The 19,595-nt window shown below is 45.5% G+C and overlaps 1 protein-coding gene across 3 annotated transcripts in view; it reads right to left on the reverse strand.

Annotated features, from left to right (window-relative positions):
- The window catches only part of sh3rf1 (SH3 domain containing ring finger 1), a 36,654-nt gene that overhangs the window by 2,666 nt on the left and 14,393 nt on the right, over positions 1 to 19,595 (reverse strand). Inside the window, exons 3-11 of one of the 3 annotated variants that reach the window (XM_086047964.1) lie at positions 11,744 to 12,007; positions 10,918 to 11,013; positions 9,232 to 9,531; positions 6,313 to 6,423; positions 3,682 to 3,809; positions 2,926 to 3,096; positions 1,770 to 2,080; positions 1,301 to 1,605; positions 237 to 575 (exon numbers count right to left, since the gene is read on the reverse strand). In XM_086047964.1, coding sequence (XP_085904090.1) covers positions 237 to 575; positions 1,301 to 1,605; positions 1,770 to 2,080; positions 2,926 to 3,096; positions 3,682 to 3,809; positions 6,313 to 6,423; positions 9,232 to 9,531; positions 10,918 to 11,013; positions 11,744 to 12,007 — 2,025 coding nt within the window. Of the gene's footprint in view, positions 1 to 236; positions 576 to 1,300; positions 1,606 to 1,769; positions 2,081 to 2,925; positions 3,097 to 3,681; positions 3,810 to 6,312; positions 6,424 to 9,231; positions 9,532 to 10,917; positions 11,014 to 11,743; positions 12,020 to 19,595 lie in introns of all 3 variants that reach the window. The other 2 variants (XM_086047965.1, XM_086047963.1) reach the window with 2 other exon arrangements.

Below are 19,595 nucleotides of genomic sequence, written 5' to 3' on the forward strand. Positions count from 1 at the left end.
GTGTTTATCAAGACGGGATATTGAAATGTCATTTGTTTGCATCACTAATTTGTGCAATGAAAAGATTTTGTTTACTTACAAACACGACAGTCGGGAAAATTTGAATGCGCTCCCTTTTTTTTTTTCTTTTTTAACGCGTTGCTGAGGTATCACATCGGAGCTCAAAAATAAGTGACTCGGACTCTGTTGCAAATAAAATAAATTCTTTAAAAAAACCAATGCTGTCTATCCGTCAGGTACCTCTCGCAGATGATGGGCCGTGTGTCATGCTGCAGCGATGACAATGAGGAGCACGGCTGGCGAGGAGGAGGAGCGATAGGAGCGCCTCCATCCAAGGCGGCGTTCCTCCGATGGGAGGCGGGGTCTGACGAGGAAGAGGAAGCTGTGGATGGAGATGGAGAGGCGGCGACGGCGGCGGGATCCGGGCCGGAGGGAAGGGAGACCTCGGGACCCGAGGCGCCTTGGGGGATCTCTCCGGAGGCGGCTTGCTCCGCCTCCAGCGTGGGCGAGGAAGGCGGCGACTGACGAGACTTCTTCTTATTGGACAGCAGCTTCAGAAGACTTTTCTTTTCTCTCTAAAAATAGAAAAACCATTGATTTTGCACTTTCTTAAAAGATGAAACGAAACATAGAAAAAATATTGGTGTGGCCCTTTCCTGAAAAGACGAAAATCCACTGATGATGAACTTTCTGAGAAAGGCTAACTATTGATGTTGCACTTTGTAAATAAAAGACACTCTATTGGTGTTGTACTGTACCAAAAAATAGACTAACTATTGATCTAGCACTTTCCTAAAAAGACGAGACTATTGGTGTTGTAGTTTCCACAAAAAAGAAGAAAAACTACTGATGTTGCACTTTCCCAAAAAGACGACAGACTACTGATGTGGCACTTTCCAAAAAAGTAGACAAACTATTGATGATGCACTTTCCAATAAGAAGACACACTACTGATGTAGCACTTTCCTAAACAAAAGACAAACTATTGATGTGGGACTTTGGTAAACATCAAACAAATTATGTTGTACCTTCTTAAAAAGAAGCCAAATTAGTGCTGTTGCACTTTACTTAAAAAAAATCAATAAAAAAGAGATGGATGCTGTTGCACTTTCCGAAAGAGAAGACAAACTACTGATGTCTCATTCAACCAGGTCATGGTAATCTAATGCTGTTGGGTCTTGAACAACTACGAAGAGTCCAGTTGTCTCACTTCAACTTTTGCAGACAAGCGATTGATATTGCACTTTCCTAAAAAAAAGAAGGAACTGCTTTAGAAAATGGCTGGCACTTCGTTTCCTACCTTGATGTCCTTGTCCAGGCGGCATGCCAGGGCTGCACTGGTCGCGGCGGCACCGAGAGCAGCACCGTTCCCGGCGAGGATGGGCACCGGCCTCAAGGCGTCACCCTCCAGGGAGGCGGCGCTGACGTTGGGCGGGGTGAGGGAGGCGGCAGCGCACCCCAGCGCCACTGCCGCCCGGGCGCAGCCCTGAGCGGGGCCGGGGGAGGGCTGGGGGCACGCGTTGAGGTGCGGGAGGTAGGTTCCGGCTGGCGCCGACTGGATGGGCGGGATTGCTGCGGTGGGCCGGTCCTGACCGTGGCATGCGGCTGAAAACAGAAGGAAAAACTTGGATTCGTCTTTGCTATTAGAAAGACAGCTAAATATTCCAAAAATGTAATTGACCTAGATGTTATTCCATAACTAATGACTAATAACCCAGGCTAAACTTGGTTGCTAGTTGAGACCTCAAGTCCCATTGGAGCAACTGTACCTGTCCTGACGGCATTGCGAGCCTGATTCACCGTCATCTGCGAGCTGACGTGGAGTGGCACTTTGGGCTGCTGGCCAGTGGCCGTCTGGGCCGCTGTTACCGCCACCGTGGGCTGAACAGCGGCAGCGGCGGCGACCGAGTTCACGGCGGGAGGATGTTTGGCAGAGTCGGGACCCGCCGCCACGGCTACATGGTGGACGGACGACGGGCTGACGATGGTGATCCCTCTGCCCGCCTGCGTGCACAGGCTCATGGGCACCTTGGCCTGGCTACTCCCCGACGCCGTCCTAAATGGGGGGTGCGAGCGTAGGCTATGTTACAAACCACACACAAACACACACACAGATGAGTGAATACAAATCGAGGATCTAAAGGAAGGAAAAATGTCTTACAGATTCCAAATAGGATCCAGGGGAATAAAACGTTGTGACATGACAAACTACAACCTGATCTGAGGAACTTGGACATTTGGGCATGTTAAGTGGCTTTTGCATGGATTGCAATTGCTTCCAAATGTGCAATCGGGATTAGATTCTGCATGAAAACGGACACGAAAGCCGAACCTGGAGCTCAAACAATCTTTATGTGAGATGGCTGCAAAGGTTCTCTTTGCATTTTTCTTTGTGAAGCCACTACAGAAGGGTCAAAGCCATTGCAAATGGGAAAAGTGTGATGATAACCATAACATAGGAAAAAAGATGGCTTCATTTTTATTTCTTCTTAACAGTAATATCTATAAATTGCCACTAGCTGACAGTTGCCATATGGCAAAAGCTGTTGGTTTTAAATAAATATACAATGTGTAATTCTTGTTGTTTTGTTTAGTTTGACAGTAAACTTAAATTAGGAGTTGCATTACAGCAAGCTTGTAGCCTCATTTTGGAAGAATTGCTCACTAACTATTCCATCTTGTGAAGCGAGTCAAGATCAGGGCCACCACGCAGCGACCGCATCTCCAATTTTTCCACGCAAATAAAAACAAAATCAAATCAAATCTTGAAAAACTCTCGTTCCTTGGTGCCAAGAATCCACAAGATGGCGCCCAAGCAACACTTTTATTGGCCTGGCCCGAGCGGATGGATTACGTCCCACTTTGGCAGGCCCGCTTCAAAAACTAAGCCGCATAAAAACAAAAACCTGTTAACCTCCAACCGACCTGCTGACTGGACTCATGTAGTTCCCGGGGAAAACACCGATCTTGCCGGTGTGCATGGAGGTGCCCTTGAACCAGCCGTCCTGACAGCGCTCCAGCACCAGGAACATCTCGCCCTTCCTCAGCTCCAGCTCGTCGTCCTTGCGGGGGGCGTAGGGGAACATGGCCACATAGCTGCGGCCGCAAAACAAACACATCAAAGACGCACTCCGTTAGAAGCAAACACAGGAAGTTTGCCTTTTCCTCACAATGCAGAGCCTCCGGGAGAGATGCCACAGCCCCTCAACCCCGTGACACGGAATTTGTGGGTCACAGCCGGCGAGGAGTCACAGCTGGGATGTTGTCGGCATGAAATCCCAGGGAGACGTGTGTGCAAAAGCGGACGCAGATGGCGGCGGCAGAACAGGCTCGGGGGGGTGGGTGAAGGGGGGGGGGGTCATCTAATTCTAAGCAGGTATGAGTGTGCTGCCTTGGGGGAGGTTTTCAAGGCAAGGGGGACTCACGGAACTTCACATGGGACCCAAGAGGAACCGCCACCCGCTCAAGTGCCACGTTTGATTTTAAAATGGGCGGTCACGAGGTAATAAAACGTTATGTAAACTGTACAAAAATGGTATCTTTTGATGGTAAATTCATAAGACCATTTCTGGGTCCAACGAGACTAGAGCTCACCCGCGAACCTCACGAGGACAAGCGCGACGGAAACCGGATGGACGGCGGGCGGCTTTCATAGGCGGCACGACTGCTTTTCCAACTCACACTGTGGGTCTTTGTCTGCCGCCCTGGTCGCCGACGCTGGGGGAGGGTCGTTGCCCCGCCACCAGCGAGTACCCAGCGCCTCCGGCGGACGACTGTGGCGGAGGAGGCGGCGGCGGCGGGAGAGCGTCCTGTGGGGATGACAAGAGAAAGAACCGTGAAGGTGGTCATTATTATTATTATTATTATTATGACAATCCGCCACAGTTCCGTCGATATCGGCCGGTAAACAGAAACCAGTAACTTGAGTGCCTTTGCATTATATGTGGGAACAGGTTTGTTAGAAAGCAGGGTTGTATGGCAAGTCGGCATTCAATATACTTAATATCCAGCTTATGAGCCTATATTCGATTGATTTGTTTTGTTTTTTTTTTTGCTTTGACTTAAGCATAAATTTAAGATGCGCTGAGTGATGGCAGTGAGCCCCAACCCAAATCACAAAAGGTAGTAGTTTGGCAGATAAAGAACAACAACAGTGAACAATTCTTCAAAAACAAAAAAAGAGACCTCAAGCTGTTTATTGCCACACCCAGTTGACGTTTACTGTCAAGCTAAACAAGAATGGAAATGAATAACACCTTGAGTATTCAAAACAGCCACAAAACTTTGCCTCAGAATAGTACAATTAGCTTAATGCTAGCAATGCAAAACGTGGGCTAACAGATAGCATCAGTGTCGCAATGTTAAAACCTGTTCAGCAATAGATATTTGAACACAAATGGTGGGACTACACATCGACAGACAATATAGCAATACATACAGGCACATATTCTTTATCCTCTGTGAACACTACTATTACTGCGGCTTACAGGAGTATATCTGTATTTATGAAGTATACTGCCTTCAGGTGGCCGAGGCTGTACATCAAAAGGAGCATCCCAATGATGATTAAGTTGAAGAAGAAAAGGTGCCTAAATCTGTTCAATAATTCACATTCTGTTCAGTTATGTAATTACTACATTTTATAAAATACAATCATATAGTTATTTATCTTCTTGAAAAAACACATTAAGAGCCATTTCAGCATTTATTCAATAAAGATTAATATATAATGAGACGGGAAGAGTCACAAAAAGGCAGCACAATTTTGCCGTTCAGCTCCTTGTTAGAGAACAGCAAGATGTGCACTTAGTGAACCATTAAAAAGTTGGATGTCAATTAAAAAGTTTTGAGAAAGTCAGATTACGTTTAAATGTAAAGGTTATAGTCCTTTTCCAGAGTATTGCCCTAATCCAAGTAGATATTTACTTTGTCATGTGGGCTTTTACCGCTTAGCATATCTTGAGCTTGGGTTGCTTTTAGCATGTTTCATAAGCATAACGTGACGAATGCCGAAACGGACCATCGGTGGGAAAATGTTTGGAGCCCAGTTTGTTTAGAAATGACAAAGCACGTCCAACTGACCTCCACTTTGCCTTCCATTTTGTACTCTGGGCTTGTTTGTTTGTTGCTAGGAGATGGCGCAGCTGTACAAGCGGCAGAGCCGGCGTCCCAGAATTTAACGCGGACCATATGAAATGACAAATCACGACTTGGATCAACTCATCTTGGCGCTTGTAACGATGGCAAAATCCCCCTTTTTACCCTTTAAGCGCCATAATTGTATCCACATGCGAGTGCCTGTCTAGTTCGCGCAGCTCTACGGTGAGGTCACCAACAACCTGTTAACAAGTCGACAAAGCCAGCAGTCGTGTGATAGTGTCCACGACACCACAACGCACCGCTTCAGCCAGCCGAGCGGTATGCGCACGAGGGTCCGAGCGTGTTACGGTCGACTGGCGACGCTGGGGCTGAGATAATTAGGCCGCCTGCGGGCTGCAGGAATCATCTGTACAAAAACATCACGTAGGGCTCCCAAGTGAAGCGGAGAGCTCCACCTTTTGTGTGCGCATTCCTGCTCATTCACCAACTCGGCATGCCAGCGTGTACACACGCACGCACGCACAGGAAGTTTGTGTGTGCTTTTGTGTAGGCTGAGAGCTATTATTGTCACTTTTTTTTTTTTTTTTTTTTTTTTTACAGCAGAAATGTGCAGAAAGAGGGTGATTTTGCTCAATTTTGATTGCATAACTCGTGAGACTAGGCGAGCATCTAAAGCAGGGACCTGGAGTTGCCCTCCATGAATTTTTGAAAATAAAAAGGTTGACTGTCGTGAGCTGTTTTAAGATGTAATAACCATGTTCACAGCTAGATGGCAGACATAATATATGACTTTTAATAACTTACAAAGTACTTTCTCCTTCTATCATTTTTGGGGGGAAATGCCAACACATCAGGGATCGACAAATATGAAGACACAAAAATGCTCACCTCAGTTTGGAGACTTTTCCGAACCAACTAGCGACTGTCACATATAATAATTTTACCATCTACTTTATTATACTTATATCTTATTTCTTATTCTTATATCTTCCGATGTTGTATAACAGTGACCACAAAGGATTTACTCGGTTGTATAATTTCAATACTTGATGGTTATAGGCACTCCAGAGACACAACTGTTTGTATACAAGCAATTCAAAAGCACATTTTCATAATATTTGGCCTTGAAATATTTGTGAAACAATCGACACAAAAGCCTGTGGCAACAATTGAACACGCCTTCCCCTTGCCTCGGCAGAGGTCTAAACCTACCAGTGGAATGGGTGTGTAGCTGTTCTCAGAAGGAAACGTGAAGACCGTTGCCGTGGTGACGGGACTGCTCGGGGGCGGTGTCACTATCAGTCCGGTTGTGCAAATGTGTACCTTTCAAACAGAGGACAAATGAGGCTCATAACATGACGGCAAATTCCACGCACACGTGACAAATGCAAATGATTTGGATTCATTGGGGAAAAAACATAAAGTAGAAGTCAAGTCCAAAGTTTTCTTTACGATAATACATTCTAAGTGGCCCCACTAGTCTAAACACGGCATTCTGATTAATATTGTGTTTGTGGAATATGACTTAAGCAGAAAATTCCACCCGTTTTTATCCATCTCAGCGGGCGGCAATTTTGTCACTTTTGTCGACTGAAAATGACATCACAGTTGTTAGGGCTCAGGTAACGACCAATCACGGCTCTGCTTGCGAACGAGCATCTATATTAGAGTTCTACAATAACAAAACGTCACAATTGGAACCTACTGTAAAGGATTAATGTTTAAACAAGGAGGGTTAATGCAACAAATATTATAAGACTCTTGATAAAAGTACAATTAATGAACAGCACGGGTCATACGTGGCCCCCAGGACATACTTTGCCCTCTGCCGATCCAATGTCCAATATCCTAATAACAGAAGGCACAGTTTCACCGGGGTGTCACATTGTGTGATGGTGCGTCTCGTCGAAATGGCGACCTCAACGCTTCCGATTGGCCGACCGCCATCAGGTGACACACGCGCCACCCGATTGGCCCGCCGTGCGCGTGAGAGCGCGGCGGTGTCGTGGTAACAAGGCCCCAGTGTCGCTGGCACAATATCTCCCTGTGGCCTGTGCGCTCGCTCGCTCGCTCTCCCCACGCATGACTGCACCAGGTCGGGACGCCTCTTAAGGTGAACCTCCAACTGCATCTGCAGTCTCTCAAATGTCTCTACGAGTCATTTCCCTGCCAGACCTGACGTGATTTTTGCTTTATGGCGTCAACGGCGGCACTTTGACAGCAGGCGTGTTGGTTTCCAAAATCCTCCCCTGAGCGACGGTAGCTGACCTTTGTTGTCTTTTGTCTGCCTGCTGGAAAGATCAGTAAGGTGGAGGTGGGAGGAGGGTGGTGGTGCGCTTTGTGGTCGTCAGCGTCTCTATTGTGTGTGGCATAAACACATATTTCCCAAAGGCCAATTCCGCATTAAAAATATGTTTTTATATGTGCTTTGCCTGTTCGTTCACACACAAACAATTGCTTTCACATACCGACGACTAATTTTTCATCACCATTTTATGCTTATGTGGGAAGATTTGATTGCTTTTACTTTTGTTAAAGGGGACATCTTGGAAATGTACTTTTTAATTGATTACAGAGCTTTAGGGTTCAAGTCACATGACTTGATTCGAGTGATACTGTAGTCCGCAATTTTAAAGAGGAAGTCGAGCCAAAAATGTTCTGCATAATAAATATGTTCTCTGCGCTTCCACTAGTCTAAACGGCATCCTGATTAATATTGCATTTGTGGACTATGAGTTAAGCAGCAAAGTCAACCAGTTTTTCGCAGGGGGCGGGCATTTTGTCACTTGCTGTCGACTGAAAATGACCTCACAGTAGTTCAGGGCTCAGGTAACGACCAATCACGGCTCCCCTCTTTTCTGAAGCTGTGCCATGATTGGTCTTAAAAAGACTGTAGGGCTACAGCTCTACCTGCTTTCTACTTTCCATGGGGACAGATTAAAATGAAACAACAAAAATATTTTTTACAGTGAATCCTTGAAATGATCAAACTGACACTGTGCTCCATCCACATTGGACAATAAAAGCTTTGCAATTGAGCATGGCTCAACTGTCTAGCACAGTATTTCCCAACCTGTATTGAGCAAAGGCAGACATTTTACATGAGAAATACTTCACGGCGCACCGTCAAACAAATATGTGCCAAAAAAAAGTATACTGTTACTGAAATGATCTCATCTCAATTTACGCATAAATTCCCTAATTCCATGCACAATGATTAGTTAACCAATTAAACGAAATTGGATAATATCCCGCAGCATATCGGGTGTTCATCAAGGAAGTTCTTCGAGTACCAGATTTGGAATTTGCCCCAAATGACTGGTTTAAACCAAAATGTCAATTTCTGGCATGGGTCCTTGACACTTTTTCATGTGTCCTGTTATGATAGACATGGTCACAGAATTTTGTGCTCGATGGTGAAATCGATGTGGGGGCTAGTCTTTTTTTTTTTTTTTGGTAACTTTAGTGAGTTTTGGGGGGTTCCTGTTTGGGTTTTTCACAATGTAACTCACAGAGCGATTAGTGCATTCCTTCGCTCCTCTTTATTATTTTAGTGCTCTTTAAACACCTTAACTGAGGCTGTCCGCCTATTTGGGTCTATTCACAGCGCAGGCGGCCTCAGACAAATTGGCACGTCTGCGAGCGTGTCTAACCACGTCCAAAACCTCCGGCAGCTGGCGACCATAAAGCAGCTGCTGTCATGTCTGGCTCGCTCCGCGGGGACCCGGAGGCCTGAAGACGTTTTTCACAGGCGAGTGGAGTCATGCAGCCACGTATTGCTTGAATCCTAGGAGGGAGCCTTGCTGGCATTATGTCACATGTCCGTCCTGTGTTTTTGCCTGGATGCTTCATATCGGCACAAAGCACTGAACAAAATTTTGCGGAGGGTTGTGACATGAGGCAGATCACCTGTTTTCATTTTTTGTGCTCAGGCCAACTACTTTGCTGCCATCATGTGGCATCTTGACACCAAGGAACTATATTAAAGCGAGCTCAGAGGGTTTGTTTGGAGAAAAGTAGTGCTTTGGTGCTTCCATTACAGGAAATAAGGATACTCTAAAAAATATGCATTCTAGTTGGGGTGCAAGGCAAAAGTCTGTAGTTTCCTCCTGAGTGCTCTCAGCATGTTACCTGTGAAGGTGCGCTGCAGGAAAGCCCCCCGCTGATCTCGCCTATGCGGGCGGCGGCAGTGGGGTTGCTGGAGCTGATGAGCACCGGGCCGCTGATCTCCATGGAGTGGCGTTGCGGGGGCGGAGCCAGCATGGGCTTGTGGGACATGGTGAGGGAGGTGAAGGAATGTCGCTTCTTGCTGTTCTTCTTGTCCCGATGGCCGCCGTTGCTCTGGGGCCCCGATGAGGCCCCCTCGCCCGACTCGCCGTTGGGGTCGGCGGGCTTGTCCGACTCGATGAGCTGCCGGGCCGCAGAGTTGAACTAGGAGCGAGAGGAAAATGGAAGGGGAGAGCAGGCTTAAGTGTGGTAGACACATACCAACAATCAGGCAGAATTTGAGCATGATGAGTTCAGGTTTAGTGGTGTATAACATATCTTACAATTCGTTCACCACAATAGAAAATGAAAAGGGGAAGGATTTCCAGTGACTAGACAAGCTAACAGTTAGCATAGCTTTTCTATTTCTTCTACTACTACTACTCCTCCTCCTCCTCCTCTTCTTGTTTGTATTTTCCATTTGAAGTAGGGTGCCAACAAACATTTACATTAATAACAGACTATTTTTTCGATGAATCGGATTAAAAAAATTTTTTTAATTTCCAGCCGTTTATTAAAAAACAAGATATTTCACATTGACGGTACAGAAAATACACAACATACACTTTTGATTCAGGCAAAAATGTTGATAGTTTTAAGCAAAAGATGTTTGCAAATGTCTTATTTTGATTAAACACAAAGATAAACTGTCTGCTTTTATGGAGGAATACAGAAACCGCAGAATATTTACTGTTGAGAGGCTGAAAATTAGAGGCTTTGGACAATTTTTAAGTGAAACAATGTAAATTATTACCGATGAGCAAAACATTTGTCGATTCATTTTCTAGCGGATTAGAGGTTGACTGTTGCACATCTAATTTGGAGAATACCACACGCTGTAAGAGCAGCAATAACACACATAATATTTTAAAAATCGGTTTGTGCATATTCCGTTCCAGCCGGCTTTCCCAAGAGCCTGAGTGTTAATCAGTCAACTGTTGAAGCAGTTTGGTGTGGAAGAATCCTATCAACAGGCCTTCCCAATCCTCACAGGGGATATTAACGAGCCAGCTATGAAACTGTCGACTTTGTGACCCGTTTCAGGTGCTCTGATGTGTGCGGCTCAAAGCAAAAGCAAAAGCACTATAATCACAGGCTCTTCCCAGCGTCGTTGCCCCCGAGCAGGTCCGTCTACGCTACATAAAAATGAAGCATTTGACTCCAACATGGTGCCGCTTCATCGTCTCCACGTCTGCCCAGTAAATCAAGACAGGCAGAAGTGAGTGCCAAATATCAGGTGGAGTCATATCAGGTTAGGATGAGCTTGAACAGTCACCCTAAGTTAAGACAGAAGATATAATTACTATGGTAAACTTACCTTTTATTTCCTTCCTATTTCCTAATAACCCAATAAAAGCAACCGGAGCCCCAAAGAAAACAGTACAATAAAGACTTTTTTTAATAGCTTCGTGTGCTGCTATTTCTGAGCTCTCCACCAAACTGTCAAAAAAATTCTAAAAATAAGTGTTTGAACAGGAAGCCACCTACGCGGTGACCTGGATCTCGGCGCACTCGGCGACTGCTAATTCTGTCACGGCCTGTTTTTCTTACCTCCACGTATGAGATGGGGAAAATTCCAATTTTGTCTCCCAGCATTCCCTCCGCCCAGTTCTCGTCCACCCGGCGGATGACAGTGAGAATGTCATCCTGGAAAACAAAAATATTTATTCCATGAAAATGACTTATTACATGAATCTAAACAGTCTATTATCTTTCATTAGCAGTGTTTCTCGTGGCTGCACCGCTCCCACTATGTGTCTGTTAGGTTTTTTTGTTACCAATCAGATTACAGCCTCAATGTGATGCCATGTCAAGGTAATCTGCCCAGTGCCTTCAGAATCAGTAGTGCTGGCCCATGTAACTTGGGCAATGAGACTGTGTCGTTAACCAATCAGATTCCAAATTCGCATCCTCGCAGGACCAGCGAACCGGCCCTCAATGACGTCAGCATTTTTCCATCCTCTAACTGGTTGGTCAGAGCAAAACCTGTTCATAGCCAACTTTGACGGGTAAAACATGTCTGTAGTGATCGGTATAAATAAATACTGGTGGGTATTAGTTTTTTTGTTGTTGTTGTTAATGTTATTAGATCAATGTTGATTTTGAACTGCTCCAGATGATCTGGCGCAGTTGCATGCTGTTATATTCCACTTTTGTCGACTACTGATGGTTTCACTTCAAGATGGAGACAAATTGCCGTATTATCTTGAGCTAAACTGCTGTCTCCACATAATGAGCCTGGTCTCGCTATATATACACAGTATTTTTGTCATGCCTTGCCTAATTACAGCCGTTCATCAAGAAGCCAGACAAAATGTAATTATCATGCATTTCTTCAGGATGCTTTAACCGAAAGAGAAACTTGAGAAACAGCTACCTTGGCGAACGGCAGGCAGTCCTTGTCTGCCTCCTTGTCCTTGAGCTCAAAGTCGTAGAGTGCCTTGCACTGGGGCGGCGGCTGCGGCAGAGGCTTGATGACTTGCACAAAGTTGGTGGGGAAGAAGCCGTGCAGGCCGCCCATCTCGCCGTGGTACCAGTTCTCGTCCACCTGCCGGCGCAGGATGATGACATCGCCCTTGCTGAACTTGAGGTCGCCCGGCTCCTTGCCATCATAGTTGTAGAGCGCTTTGGCGCATGGCAGCTGGGGCATGCCCTGGAATCATAAGGTGGTACAACGATAAATATAGTACAGGATTTCACTTAGTAGAGCGCGTGACGGAGGTGGGCGATTTTCAGTCTCTTGGCTTGACAGCCCGCCGCACCAAAGCTAGGCTAACTGTCAGTTTATCCAGTAACTACACTGCTGTTAAAAACTCTCCTTGAGATTTTGATTGTGGTGAATGACTCATGAGAACGTTATCCAAAAACCCAACACAAACCGTTGCGCCTCCATTTGTGTTCAGCGACAGCACAAGCTTCAGTGAGCTTCCTAAATGGCTATTGTTCCATTTCACGTCCCAATCACGGAGTTCGTGGCTTGGCCTAACTCAGTGGTGACCGCACACATAAGGCTTTGCCATCGCAAATAAGGGAGGAAAGAATCACTCTAAACACACCCCACGATACAGGATAATCACTCAGGGTAATCCTTCAGTGACATCAGACAGACTTTTATAGCAGGGAAGACAAATTGTTGTAATTTGGCCCAGTGATGCCAGTTGGTGCTGCTGCAAGATGGATTCACCTGCGAATCGGATGCACTAGTTAACCCGGAAGCCAATTTGAAAGCGGTTATTGATGCCATAGTGTTGTGACGTAAGGCCCACTTACACTGTCTGGAAAAGTCAGCATTTCTCTGCCTTGTTCCTGATCGCTGCTCCTTAAAAAAAGGCACTGGCACGGAATGGGGATACTAAGCTGTCCCAGCAATATTACGCCTTTGGGAGGTGGTAGCAGAGCCGAGCCGTGTGTGCCAGGCACAGACAGTAAGGGTATGACGTGAATTCTCACATCTTATCACACCAACCTCTCCTGACTCCTTGTTTTGAAAGCAGTTTAATCACCAAAATGTGATAAGTTCCCATATACAAAGTTTTGTTGAAATTAGTTTTCAGGTTTTTTTTTTATTAGTTTTTGGCATATCTGCTCTAGTAGAGTTCATAAATGGTGGCTGTCGCAAAAATACCCCAAAAGATTGATATATACTGTATTAGTGTAATTTCCTATACATTCCATGAGATGGCAGAAAAGCATTACTTTTGTATGAATGAAACACCTCAACTCACTCCTACATAGACGCCACAAGATGAGGCCAAAGTAATATGTTTATTGCTCTGGCCTGAGTATTTTTTCAACAATTAAAGGATACAAAAAAACAAAAGGGATTCTGCAGATTCCAAACCGCAAATATGTTGTATTGGTTCTCTGGGACATGAACACGTGGGAACAAGGTTAAAAAGTTAAGCTAAAAAAAAAAAAAGGAAAAAATAAAATAAAACAGATGCATGCTGAAAAACATTACAAGACAAATCCAGGATCTCTCAAGCAAAGATGAAAATACTAAAACAGAATATTTTCCTTTCTCTGAACTTGGCTTTGCAAGCGGAATATGAGAAAAATCATTGCTGAAACACATTTTTGGAAGGTACCACACAGATTTTCAGACTAAAGTGAAGGCCCAACGAACCATATTGAAGGATTTTTTTTCCAAAACAAGAACATAGATCAAGATCTGACACCACAAAGTCTGTCAAGAAACTTAAACATTTGCGTCCAGCTAAGACTTTCAGAAGTCCAGTCCCTTCATCCCCCCGAAGGAGTTTTTGTATCTTAGCCCCCAAACCCCTGAAAGGGCCATTCAGGGGATGACAATCCAAGGAAAGAGGGCCAAGCCAGTGGGGGGGTAGCAGGCCGGAGAAGCATCAATGTTCCCCATTCAGCGTTAGCGGTGTCTATAAGGGAGGCTTCTGCTCCCCCCCCCCCCAACTCCAACAACAACAACCATTTATCCTGCTGATTGCTGGACATCCTCGCCAGTGATGTGAATCCCAAACACTTTGGAGGCGAAATGTCGTGGACGGGGAACGAAGGGGTAAATAGAGTCTGGGAGGAGGCTGGATTGTCTCGCTGGAGGCTAATGAAGCGTTGGGAGGCGCTGGCGAGAATGTCAGTACAGAACGAGCGGTGATGGTGAGCCGCTCTGACGTTACCCCGCTGCACACAATCACACACACCGAAGCACAGAACCAACGAGGCCACGCCGATTGCCTCGCCTCGGCCGGGAGCAGGAACAGTGGTGAGGAGAAGGAAGAAGGAGAGGGGGGGTCTCATGACTCTGATAAAAATGCAAATGATGAAGTGGGCGCAAATGACACAAAGCCGATGGGATCTGAGGACACGGTAAATAAGAAATATCCGTGACCGTTGTAAGAGGGGCAAACGTTTAAGGAGTCTGCGGTTACATAATAGCTCCTGCATCGCAAACGTGTCCGCTCCATTGGCCACAATGGCCACGAGACACCATTTCCCACACTCATTTATCATGAATTACTTTTGTGTGTGTGTTGGGGGGGCTGCCTAATTCTGAACATAGCCACATCCCTAGTTATAGAAGGGTGTGCTCAATTGCACAGACATATCTCAGTTATTCCAACTTCCCCTGGAAATAAGATTATTTTTTCAGTTGAGTTGTACAGTTTATAGGTCACATTATTGTTGTGAAAAACATTTGAAATGATTCATCTTTGTCTATTTTTTCATACATCACAACAACATGGCATCAACTAATTGACGGGCGACCAGTCCAGGGTGAGTCAGCTGGAATTAAGTTGACTGACGCTTTTCTGTGGAGTTCAGAAGAATGCGGTGTGGAAGAACTTGTCAACCCTGACCTCAAGCCAACCAAATTAGGAATGATCACAAATGACAAGTGTTGCAAAAAGGGAGGGACCAATTCCACCTTATCTTCCATTTTCACTTCCTGTAGGTGTAATGGTGAGATGTCAGAATAATTTGGTCCATGCAGTGTAAGTCATGAAGAACACTGAGGGTTCTTTCAACGTGTAAAGATCCAACGTTTTTCCTTTTCTACTTTTCCAGGTGATGTCATCTGTTCCAGTCGCAGTACAGGGACACTGGCCATTGACACGCTTCGGCTCATTGGCCCACAGTCCCACAGAGGGACAGGATGTAAAACCACAGCACTTTTTAGGCTGGATTTACACTGCAGGTCCAAGTGCCAAAGTCTGATTAAGTGTCTACTTCCATGCGCGATTCGAGTGGCTTATTCCATTTGTCATTTATATGAACAGGAAATAACCTGCATGTGCAGATCCCCAAACTGCATGGAATTAACTCCACAAGCAGGCAGTGACAACATGGAAGTAAACAATAATACATAAACAATACAAATATTCAATTACAAAGCGTTTGGTTCGCCTGGGCAACAGACACAACTGGCATTTTACACGGAGCATGGCTGACTCCCACGTCACTCACCAAGCCAGAACCCACCTTTCATAGCCACGCACGTTCAAAGTTACCAAGTGTGGAACATCAGGATGGGGCAGCTTCAAGTTGACAAGAATAATAGCTTCACCTCACACAACATGCACATTTAGTTGTTTCATAATGCAAAATCAATTTTCATCAGATTACCCGAAACAGGACGGCATTTTTGATTCACGGTGACATCAAGTATTGTAACAATCAAACTTTCCAAGTGATCCAAATAAAACCGTAAAATCGACGCTGTGGACAAACGACTGAATCCACTCTCCCTAGTGGGCTACTATGTTACAGAATGGATAGCAGTGGCAACACCACCGGCACGAGGGACAATGATTGACGCTGACACGTGTTTAAACAGACAGAGCGCATCACCGCATGACATTCTTGTTGCGCTTGTCGACGCAGGAAACGTTCGGCCTGGACTTCAAGTGCGGCGGAATCCAAAAATAACCGCGATTTCCACCCGGTCAGCTGGAGAACGTGGGCTTTAAAAATACACATTTGGTTTACAAGTCACCCGCATGGAATCACAAACAGATATATAATAATCAAAGGCTCGTCTGGTCTGACCAAAACACTTTGTGAGCGGACTTGACACTGATCAGCTGCTGTCTACAATCACTTCTCTATCGCGGATAATGCAATTACAAGAGTGTGCAAAAGGGATTTAGCGGCTCTCTTCCAAGTCACTAGATTGCCATGAAGTGATGTGTTCTACTGCCCACGCAGCCACGATATTTTTATAGGGACGTTTGCCCCGTCAGCAGTTAAAGTCTGGCCAAAGTAGACAGAAATCTTTACCCCCACCCCGTCCCTCGTGTAAACGCCAGACATGTCCACACTCCCACATGGATACCTCCCAAAACTCTGCAGGTGGCGCCCACTGAGGGACTGCATGAGGATATGACAAGCGCTAGCCCAAGCGTTAGCCAGCATATCTGGCGCAGTCGTCGGCCAGGTGGTCATTTGTCGGGACATTTGTTGTTCATTAGCAGGTCATTTGCCGCCCAACAATCCCAGCCGCCCACCGCGGATGCGAGACAGGGAGGAAGGGAGATTCCGAGGGGCAAGAGGCCATCTTGACTCCATTAGCGCCGCATGAAATTGATTCCTAATGGCGTTTTTTTTTTTTTTTTTTTTAATGACCATTGTACAGCGGGGCTCCTTTCAGCGCCCTGCCATTCTGCCTTCGCGTCCTGAGGGCTTCTTTGTGTAAAACGCAGGAACTGGGCCCCGGATGGAAGCACGCGGGCGGACAAAGGGAGGCGGTGTCAGGTTTATGCAAATAGAAAGAAAAGCCTGGGAAGAAGAGTTTGAGGTGTGATGATACAACCACAGCAGGGGCCAAAAAGTCAAAGTAAAAATGACAATTACACTAAAAATAGAGAATGTGACAATGTGGCCAGATGAAAAGTCCTTGTCACGGCGTAATCTCAAGGCACATTGTCTGCCTCGCCATGTATCCGTACCTCTTGTTTCCATGGAAACTGTTTGGTGGGTTAGTGTATGTTTATGATTGTCAAGAAGTCAAGTCACTCAGCAACTTGTATGGCCAGCACGAGGCTTTACTGGAAGAGATGCAGCATAATTAAGAGCAAGAAAAAGAGGCTATGCTAATTTCCGTTAGCGCGTCTACAGCATTTTGCATTATACAGTATGTTAGCATTAAGATAGCAGACTTTCGTTAGATGAAATTATATGATTTGTTGGAGCAATCTCTCTAGTTCAACTGCATGTTTATTTACTCGTGTATTATGTTCTGAGCATCAGCATAAATATTCAAGAACATTTGCCACTTTTTAGCAATCTTTGCAATGCCGTAAAGCAGAAATTCAACAGGAAAAAAGTCCTAAATCGGGGTACCACTGTAATTTGTCTCCTTTAATACCAATAATAAACACCTAACCCCTAATAGACAACTCGCACTTTGAGGTTGGTCCACTGTATTCATTCTTTTGTGCAGTAGAAGCAAACAAGTCGAAAGCATAAAAAGCCCAGCTCAGCTTTGGCGTTGTGGGAATAATTCATCTACTGGGGGGAAGTTGCAATAACCCATTCAAGCTTCGCCGAGTACATTACTTTGCAACAACTCCCCCGCGCTTGTTTGTTGCTGCTCACAACACGGCAAATGAGGCTCGGCGTCTACCGCGGGCACAAAAGCGCTCACTCGAAAAGGCGCAGTCTGGAAGCCAGATGGATCACACGATGAGAACGGGAAGTTTTCAACAAGCGCTGAAATGGAAACTCCTGTACCAGGCTCATGTTCAAGAGATGCAACTCGAACCTTGCATTTGAAACAGGCAATGTACAGTCGTTCACCCTGCCAGTTGCACAACGCATGGCCGCGCCAACCGCCCGCTGAACCCAGCCCTCTTCAGTTTTACTGCCAGGTCCTGACCTGGAGCTGAAGTTCAGGGAGGCTCCTGAGAACCTGGAAGCGGGTCGATGATCTAAGCCATCCGTAACTGGTGTTGGCTACCTGGCCCTATAAGGTTGCCATGCGTAAAAGGAAAAATTACATAGAGATTGTGTGTCTATAAAGAGAAAGGTGAAAGCCACGAGTTCGATAAAAACATTCTTCTGGCGAGACATGGGTGCCCCCCCTAGTACGGCGAGTAAGCTATAGATTAGCCTACAAAAGGAAAGTGTTTTAGCAGGAAGCTAATATGGCTTTCCGGGCTGTCACACACACATGCGGTTCTCATGAGGGTGTATTCCTGAGATGTGCAGCGTTTTGTCTAAGCCCGAGTGGGATGGTTTACCTGGCCGGCCCCTCGTCTGGGGGAGGCAAAGCCTGTTCTGGGTGGGCTGGTGGATCACCCACTCTGCTTGTCTGACTTAAGGCCAAGAGAACAGAAGTCTTTCACTGCGTGCCAGTTCATACAGTGGGCTTTAACGGCCGGCTTCGCAGGGGCCCGCTGGTGTCTAGAGTACACACAGCAGCAGAGGAAGTCGGCAAGCTACAATGCTGCCGGCAAAGATGAGACAGCATGGCGTGCCATCCTAAAGCCGTGTCAGTATTCCGTTGCAGACACTCAGCACGAAATGTTTTGGCAGTTTTATAATGTGCATTTAGTCAAAATGAACAAAGAGTACATTTGAATGATATAAGATATTTTTAATAAATTAGACACAAATAATAGAATTTGATAAGGCTTGGGCACTTTCCAAAAAAGACAAACCATTGATGTTGCACTTCACTAAAAAGAAAAACTATTCATGTTGTACTTTGTTGAAAAGAAGACGATTAATGTTGCATTTTCCTAAACAGAAGACAAACTATTGATGTTGATCATTCCAGAAAAGAAAAACTACTGATGTTGCACATTCCCGAAAAAAATAAACTCTTGATGCTGCACTTTCCTAAATGGAAGGCGAATCATGAGGTTTGACTATACTAAAAAGAAGACAAACTATTGATGTTTCACTTTCATTAAAAAAAATACATAATTAAGATATATGATTACATGTATTTTTTGTACAAATTTGTTACTGCATTCATTTTAAACCACTGAATCTCCTGAATCTACTCCACTGAATCATGACATGAAAACCAAGTCATGTGCCAAGGCGTGATTTTTGGCATACGATACACGCCAGAATGCCCTTATCAAACAGCACCAAACTGTTGAACTTGGGTGGTAATGGGCATGATGACCTGGTAGATTGTTGAAACCTTGGATCTTAAAAAGGGGCCATTATAACAGGTCCCGATCAGATCAGGTTTAATTTGGTGGATTAGTACCAAGAGACGAGTTGCACATAAGAAGTGAACTTGTATCCAAGCTACAGACGGCTTTGGTCCCCAAATGTCACAGTATCAGTGAACGGAGCGGGCAGTCAATACCAGCTGAATACTAAGCGTTTCCTCACTTAAAAGCGGCTGAAAGCGAGCACTGTCGGATCTTTTGTTCCTCCGAGTCATTCAGCGGGAGCCACCTGCCCCGCTCGGACCAACTTCCATCAGCGCGGCGGAAGTCAAGGAAGAGGAGTCTATAGGTTCGCTATGTTGCTTTCCAGTTATGGTCTATTTCTTGACCTACATACCTGTCACTTCCAACTGGCCCAATGTTACTCTGAGTGAAGAACTTTGCTTGCGTCGGCTAGTATTTGTACACCCTTCGCGAGGGCAAACAAAGAAAGGATATTGACACAGAATTGGCAAGGGTCCTAGGCACAAACACTGCCGCCAGAAGGCACCGACCATTTTTTTTCACTTTTGTAAACAAAAGCGCGAGTGTGTTTGTTCATTCCGGCCTGGACTGAGCCCAGATGTAACA

The sequence above is a fragment of the Filicampus tigris genome, chromosome 12, assembly GCF_054856515.1.
Source record: "Filicampus tigris isolate MCC_2025a chromosome 12, RoL_Ftig_1.0, whole genome shotgun sequence".
Lineage (NCBI taxonomy): Eukaryota > Metazoa > Chordata > Actinopteri > Syngnathiformes > Syngnathidae > Filicampus > Filicampus tigris.